This window comes from Sciurus carolinensis, chromosome 11 (assembly GCF_902686445.1).
Source record: "Sciurus carolinensis chromosome 11, mSciCar1.2, whole genome shotgun sequence".
In the NCBI taxonomy this organism is placed as follows: Eukaryota; Metazoa; Chordata; class Mammalia; order Rodentia; family Sciuridae; genus Sciurus; species Sciurus carolinensis.
Genome location: NC_062223.1, coordinates 56,823,884 through 56,831,775, shown reverse-complemented (window position 1 = coordinate 56,831,775; position 7,892 = coordinate 56,823,884). Strand labels below are relative to the sequence as shown.

General features: G+C 47.8%; 1 protein-coding gene across 1 annotated transcript; it reads right to left on the bottom strand.

The window, feature by feature from the left end:
* Positions 1-2,330: 2,330 nt before the first annotated feature.
* Positions 2,331-6,371, bottom strand: Dbx1 (developing brain homeobox 1). The gene is made up of 4 exons (XM_047515793.1): positions 6,005-6,371; positions 5,265-5,366; positions 3,149-3,351; positions 2,331-2,693 (listed from the first exon to the last, which is right to left on the bottom strand). Exons 1-4 carry the CDS (start codon positions 6,369-6,371, stop codon positions 2,331-2,333), a joined length of 1,035 nt encoding a protein of 344 aa, XP_047371749.1.
* Positions 6,372-7,892: the final 1,521 nt, after the last annotated feature.

Genomic DNA, 7,892 nt, shown 5'->3' with positions numbered 1-7,892 from the left:
TTCAGTCGAAATCGTAAGTATCTAACATATAACCCAGGCCTTGGGTTCAATTCATAACACCATCAAAATAAATTTTAAAAAAATCTCTGCCACATTAAAGCAAAAGCTCAACAGGAAACCTTCACATGGAGGAGGTTTGTATTATTTTAAAAGAGGGTTAAGGGGCTGGGGATGTGGCAGTGTGGTAGAGTACTTGCCTTAGCATGCATGAGTCCCTGGGTTCAATTCCCTAGCACCACGAAAAAAAAAAGATTAATTCATATATGAACTTTCTAAATTCAAACTTGACAACTTTTTTTCATTATTGGGTTCTAGGTTAGGATCACAAAGAAAAGTGGGTCTGTGTGGCTGATGTAACAGAGACCAATCTCTCAAGGAGAGGAAACAAAAGTTTCCTTCCCCAGATTGTAATCTGACATTCTTTACTCCCTAAATTGTTGATTAAGCAAATCATCCTTGCTGAAAGCTAGTCTTCAAGGAAATTTTATTTTAATTGAAGAGTGAAATAGAGTCTATATTTAGGTTACTATTCCATGATTATAGATGGCATTCCTTTTAAAACTAGTCACACACAAAAGGCAATGATTCAAAACCAATTTTGAAGTTTTCCCAGGAAATATGCCTTCAAAGAGGAAAAGGAGAACTATTGCAAATTTGAACTTTTGGACTGACTTGCACTGACTTCACTTAGCCCATCATTTGACCTTAGACAAGGGAAGGATCATTGCAAACTCAACTTGCAGGTGCCACTTTCCTGGAGCTATTTTCCTTGTCATGTGACAAGTATGGTTATTTTATAATATAGCAAAGCAGAAAAGGCACTGAACTGAGAACCAGAAATAGGTTAAATAAGTTGTTTGTTTGTTTGTTTGTCTTTACCAGGAATTGAACCCAGGGGCACTTAACCACTGAGCCATGTCCCTAGTTTGTTTTATTTTTATTTTTTTATTTTGAGTCAGGGTCTTGCTAAGTTGCTTAGGGCCTTGCAAAGTTGCTGAGGCTGATTTTGAACTTTTGATTCTCCTGCCTCAGCCTCCCAAACTGCTGGGGTTACAGGCATGCCCATGCCTGGTCAGAAATAGGTTCTTATTCTGGCATGGCTATTTACTTGCTGGCTGACTTTGGACAAGTGCCCTACCCCTTGACCCTCAGCTTACCTTCTGTAAAACCCAGCACGCGACTAGTCCATTTCTTTCAACTCTCATTCTGTGAATTAATTATGTCACTTGGCCATTGTGTCCATTCTACTTTTTATTTGGCATCTGTTCATTTGATACATATTTACATATATAAAATCTGTACACAGTAAAATACAAAATAAGTATTTCTTTATAAGTTATATGATTAAACAGCTACTTTTTTTAAAGTTGAAAAATCATTGCAAAGAGAGAGAGAGAGAGAGAGAGAGAGAGAGAGAGATCTAGCCAGTTCTTTATAGTCATTCATAACAACCTTGGTATAAAATATCCATACAAAACATATGTACAAAATAGTATACAGTTCATAGAAGCTGTGCAAAGACAGCAAAGTTCAGTAAAAAGGAAAAAGCATCAAAGAGGCTTACGGGTATCTCTCTCTGTCCACATCATACCCAGTGCTCAGGATCTCTGCAGCTCAGTGGCACCTCCCCAGAAATAATAAAACAGCCCAAGACAGAGTGCTTGGTGCATATATTATAGATGTACAAATTCAAAAGAAAAAGTGTTATGACACACGTAACAAAATACCTTAGAGAATTCATTTCTTTTCCCCCAGAGAGCATTTGGAAATAAAAGACTCAGTAGTTTCCTTTGCCTTAGTCAGAAGGCACATTGTTTTTGAAATTCATGTTTTCTAAGACAAATTCTAAGGGAAGACAGAGGTGGGACTGGGGGTCACCACAGCCTTCAGGGGGACAGGAGGCCCTTGCTACTTGGAAAGGAAGTGAGGGGATCTTGGAATTAGTTATGGGCTTGGTGTTTTGACCCTTAACTTGGTTCCTCTTTCATAAAAAGATTTTCCACTGAAGGAAAATAGGGCTTGGTAACTGAAGACCAGCAAGGCCGGGTTCACCATTCACTCCTGGTCATGGGAATGAAGTCTTGCCTCCCTCCAGTACTGGATAAGCAAGATACAATGGGACCCGAATTTCTGTGGGGAGGGTTGTTTGGAAGTGGTGTAGAGGAAGGAAATGTCTCTTTGGGACAACAGAAGCAGCTGTGTCACCCTGGACAAGGTGGTGGTTCTACAAGGGGCCTTGGGGACAAAGCGATGCAGGCAGACAAGATCCCACCTCTTCAATTTCAAAGCACTTAGAAACAGTACGGGGGTGGGGGCGAGAGGGGGCAATTCTAGGACACGGTGATTTCCTCTTCCTCCTCGACGTCCTCATCCTCCTCGGAATCTGAGAAGTCCGAAGGTTTGCCAGGGCTGCTAGAGTGCGCGGGGGAAGCAGGCAGTGGCCCTTGGAGTCGCGGGTCCCGCACATGTCTAGGGTCAGGGGACGCGTGGTAGGCCAGGCGGTGGCGGGGGCTGCCGGAGCGCTCTTCCTCCTCCTCGTCGTCCCTGTGGCCCTTCTGACCCACGTCGCTGAGGTCTGGGTGCGGATTGAGTTTGGTGGGAAGGGTCTGCTCACGGCAGCCCCCGCTAGACAGGAGTTCGCGCTCCTTGGAGTTCCTCCATTTCATGCGTCGGTTCTGGAACCAGATTTTCACCTGGGGCGCCCGGGCGAGCGAGAAGCTGCGGTCAGTTCGCGGGCGGGGGTGCCTAGGGATGCGCTGGAGGGAGGCCGCTAGCAGGACGCATAGGGAGGGCTCTGTCTTGCCCCATCTCGCCCTTTCCCCATCCCCTGAAGTGACTTCCGACGGGTTACTGCATTTGCTCCACACCCACCCTGACAGCTTGCCGCCTCTCTTGCCCCATCCTCTGGCACTTAGCCCAGATGGGCGGGGGTGGAGGACGCTGGGCCAGGACCGCTGGATCAGGAGTTGGAAACCTGCGGTCCTGAAGAGCCTGAGGAAGCCAGCTCCTGCAAGTATGCCTTCTCTATAGGCCTCGGTTTTCCCACTTGCCCAACGAGCCTAAGCAGTTTCAGAGTTCCTCCCAATTGATTGACACGGGGGCCCGGGGTGAAGGGCGGGAGAAGGGGTTATGGAGAGATTGCCCTCACCTGTGAGTCCTTCAAGCCCAACTTGGCCGCCAGCTTCTTGCGGTCTGGCTTGCTAATGTACTTCTGCTTCTGGAACATCTTCTCCAGCGCCTTGCGCTGCACGTCGGAGAACACGGCTCGACGCAGCATGCCCCGGCGAGGCTTGCCTCGCGCCGCCAGCGGCCAGGAGAAGGTCCCGGGGATAGGCACGACGCTAGAGGACGCTGCAGAGTGGGGAGGCGGCGAGTGAGTAGCGGTGTCCCGTGGGGACCGCTTAGAGTCCGCCCCTCCTGTGCAGCTTTCCCTGTGTCGTCTCTCTCATCCCTTCATCTCTTTAAAGCACTCCTTTTTCTCCCCCTGCAGACTAGGCCACGAACCTACAAACCTGCAAGAGTGAAAGGCTCTTTCCGCCCAAATAACTTTCCCTTTCAACCGTGCAAACCCGGATTAGAAAAAAAAACACGAAAACAGTCCTGTTGCTTTTTTCCATTCAGCGGTCTCAGGGAAACAAACCTGCGTAGACCCGCTAAAATAGTAACGGAAAGAATAAATCACAAAAATAAAATATCCAGAGGAGCCACTCAGTTTCCTCCCTAAGCTTGTATCACCTTGGTGGCTTTTGCATTATTTAGATGAAAATGAGGTACTTTGCTAGTGTAATAGAGAGGGGGAAATCCGCCTTGAATTTTTGTTTTTGTTGTTGTTAGTTTTGTTGAAAAATCCAATCAGTATTCATCTTTTTTATATTAATCTTTCCTCCCCTCCCCCACAAAGTGTAAAGAATTCGGCCCGAATACATGAAAAGTGGCAGCTAATTAGCACATTGACCGCTTCCCAATGGGTATTGGCATGATAAAAAGAGGGAGAGTTTCGCTTTAAGGGAGAAAAAAAGAAAAACAAAAAGAAACAGAGACTCTAATGAAGCGTGAATGGTAATTGTGTAGTAATGAACTAACAGAAAAAGACTGTGGACAAGCAGCGAAAGCCATATATTACTGGGACAAAAGAGATTTACACTTTCAAACTAAACACAACTGCAGGCCAAGACCATTGGGAGAATACTGATGGCAGAGGCTTCTCTTCCCCGAATCGTTCTCATTAAATGGACATGAAAAGCTATTTATAAAGCTCGGGTTGTTTTTGTTAGAGCATTGAGATGAGTGAGAAAGGGAGCAAATTCCATTATCAGCAGGAGCATGAATGTTTGAGGGGTGCGGTTGGTGAATTCCCCCCCTTTAAAAAATCAATTGCTCGTTTCTTTTACTGATATTTAGAAGTGCTGTCGTGGTTTTACCCATCCCCCACCGTGCTCACTCTTCTTTTTATCGGGACTCCCTTGTCTCCTGAGTTTGGACCAACTGGCTCAACTGCAGAGTTTGAGCCATAGTTTGAAGCACCAGCAAGATTTCAGGAATGAAAACCTCGTGGAAAGGGTTTCCTTTAGACGGGGGCCCAATTCGGACCTGCCTCCAATGGTTTCTTGTTTTACAAGCTCAACCATCTTTAAAAAGATATGGCGGTGGGGGAAGGGTATGAGAAGGAGTTGGGAAATCAGGTTGGAAATGGACTGTGGGGGTAGGGGGAGGATCTAGCCTCCCTCCCCCTGGGCGACCCCCGGCATCCCACACAAGAGGGCACCCCATGTGGTCTTGTGAAAAGCCCAAGTCCTGAATGAATCTTAAAGAGAAATTAGCCCCGGCTGGTAGGTGTCTCTCGACGGCGTGGAGGGGCTAGGGTTGGTCTGTGTGTGGCTGCCCGGAGGAGCTGACCAATTGGTCATGGTGCTGAAACCTTTGTGGAGAATCGTGGCCAAGTGCACTGACTCTGTGGGAAAACGGCGGCGTGAAGGGATGCCAACAGCTCCTCTCCGGGAAGGGAACCGCCTCAAATTGGGACCATGACAATTCTTGCTAATTTGTAGAGCAGGGAATTGGTGCAAAGTGTCAAGCAGTCACTGCTTGTGCTAAATAGGGCATCAAATTGGCGCGACGGATTCGTGAATGTTGTACGCCTCGCAACCTCTGAACCAGAGCGTAACCCCGAGGGGTGGACGGAGAAATATGGCTTCGGGGCAGGGAGCGACGGGCCAGGGCTAGGGCGCCTCCCAGCCTTGCAGAAGGAAGGGAAAGAGACCAACCTGGGAAATAAGAAGATCTGATGAAAGGTTGGAAGGAGCCTTCAAAGTAGGGAAAGGCGAACGTCTTGGGAGGGAGGCTCTGGAGCAAGGTGGGGGATGTCTCTGGGAGAGAGAGGAAGAGAATTTGATTATGTTTCAGCACATCAAATACGTGATATGATTAACATTTCAGCTAGTTTCAAAAGGCATCTTTTAAAATGTATTGACAGAGTAAAATAAATCTTTCTAACATTATTTCATGTGGAGAAATTCTTCGTTTCCCGCTAAAATAGTCCTCTGCGCCTCCCCCTCTCGCCCAATCTCCTTCCTAGACATTGGGAGAAAGAACTGGAGCGAGGAAGAAAGAAATTGCAGACCATTATACCAGCTAATCCAATAAGTATATCGTTTTGGATTGAAAAAAAAAAAAAAAAAAAAAAGCCTGTCTTCTAGAAGTTCGAGAACAGGAACGCAGACGCCAACGGGCGTGCACTCTGAGGCGCAGCGCCAGAGAACTGCGCACTCTACAACTGCAACTGCTGAAGTTTGATCGGACGGTGGACCAAGTCCAGAGGCTTTTCTTCCAGAAATTGACTGAACCTAATTCGCATATTGCCCGACGTGGGTAGATGGGGATACCTTCGTACGTATGTGCACCGGTGCGTGCGCGGGTACTCGCTCGGTAAGAGAAACTAAGGTCAGAAGGACTCTGCGAATGCCTAGCGCCTGGACAGGGCCCTCGGCGATCCACCTTCACTTACCTGTTCTGGGCGCCGAGGAAAGGATAGCATTCACTCCAAACTTCAGAAATGTGGGCTCGTTGGCAGGGGAGAGGGTAGTCTGCGGAGAACTGCCCCTCCGGCTGCCGGAACCCGGGGAGCCCAGGTCCGAAGTTCCTGAATCGGGGACCGCTGCTGGGGCCCCTTGCCTGGGCGGGGACATGCTGGCGGTGGGCACGCTGCGGGACAGGTAGGCTGGGGGCCGGCTGATGCGGATCAGATCTTCCACTAGGAAGCTAGTGTGGCCGGAAAACGCCGACTGAAGGGACTGGGGCAGCGTCAAGGTGGGCGTGGGTCGCAGGAGGCTAGGATACCCGGCGGGGGGCGCGAGGAGCCCCGGGAACATCATCGTAGGTGTGGGGCGGGAGAAATAACCCTTGTTCCAGTGGCCGGAGGGTAACCGCCTGGAGTCCCGCCCCTCCCGTTCCCGCGGAGCCCTCTCTTGGGCTTAGCAAATGTCTTCAAGTAACGATCCCACTTGGGCGTCTGCGAGTCCTCCGTAGTCCTCCCGTTGAGGTGATGGTTTTATAGTGGCTTGCCTGCTAACGCGCTTTGAAAAGTGACAGCTCTGACAATGAAGTTCAACAAAGTTCTCCACTCAAGCTTCATTCGTTGGAGGCTCTGGGCTCTCTGATTGGCGCAGAGGTGCAATTTATGATTGGATTAGTCTTCATAAGCATGGCCAGCACAATGGGCCGGCAACAAAGGCCCGGGCGCATCAATTCTGCATATCGACCGCCTCTTTGCAATACAGTGCGCAACCAAAGCTCTTACCGGGGGTTTTTGTTCGGAAGCAACACCCGGGCTAATTAAATGCCTATTTAGAAGTTTCAGATGACATCTTGCCTCATAGAAAAGGAATTATTTAAAGAATGCACTAAATTTATTTGCAGCTCCCCTGCTGAGTCTGGAAAATAAATCAATAAATATTCATAGAAATGCATCTCCAGGCTATCAGTAAAATAACTCTCTCCCTTGTGTGTGTGTGTGGGGGGGGGTAATGGGGAGTAATAGAAAATTTTAAGTCCATGAACATGAAAATATACCCCTCTCCAGTCTCAAGTCCTGTCACTCCAGCTGAAGCATAAAGCAGATGTGAGGGATGGGTTACATCGCTGCTAGAATTCCCACTGTAACAACACAGAAAGACTTGGAAATCAATGCTTTTAGGGATATTGGATGTGTCCATAAAGGTTGAGGAGTTCTTGATTAGGGTTATTTTATCCAGGGAGGTTGATTGAGTTTGAGAGTTGGTGGATACCTGAGCAGTAAACAAGTCTGCTGCAAACTCCCAGCAACTTGGAAAATGATTTCAAATGAAGCTTCTCTGAAAGGAGCCCCCTAGTTCACTTGGGGGGAACACAGAGAGCATAACACCACAGCTGGGCTGGAGGCTTCCTCTGGCAAAAGGTTTGTCCCTGCCAGAAGCTAACTCAGGTAAGGTGACCCCAACACTTTGAGTGTCACCGAACTTTTTCCAACCTCAAGGGGCTCTCTGCAGTTTGAGCTGAAACTCATGGTCCAGACCTTTTAAATCATGAGTGGGAGAGTCCAGAAGTCATTTAGAGAATGCTGTAAATATTGAGGAGGACTTAACTTAGCCAAAGTTTTGTAGCTTCTTAATTAACTGCAACTTACAAACATAGAAATGAGTGAAAATCCGAGGGAGGTATGCAGTTCCTGAGAATGTCGGTCCACACAAGAAACCCTCTCCTAAATTTGGCAACTCAAACGAGAATCCTGGAGACAATCCCTTTACTTTCTCTGGGTTGGGACAGAGGTGGCAATGAGCCTCCATTCTACTATTTGTCTGCTCCACGAGATAACAGATGTGTTAAATGTCCCATTCATTTCTTTAGTGTGGCTGAAC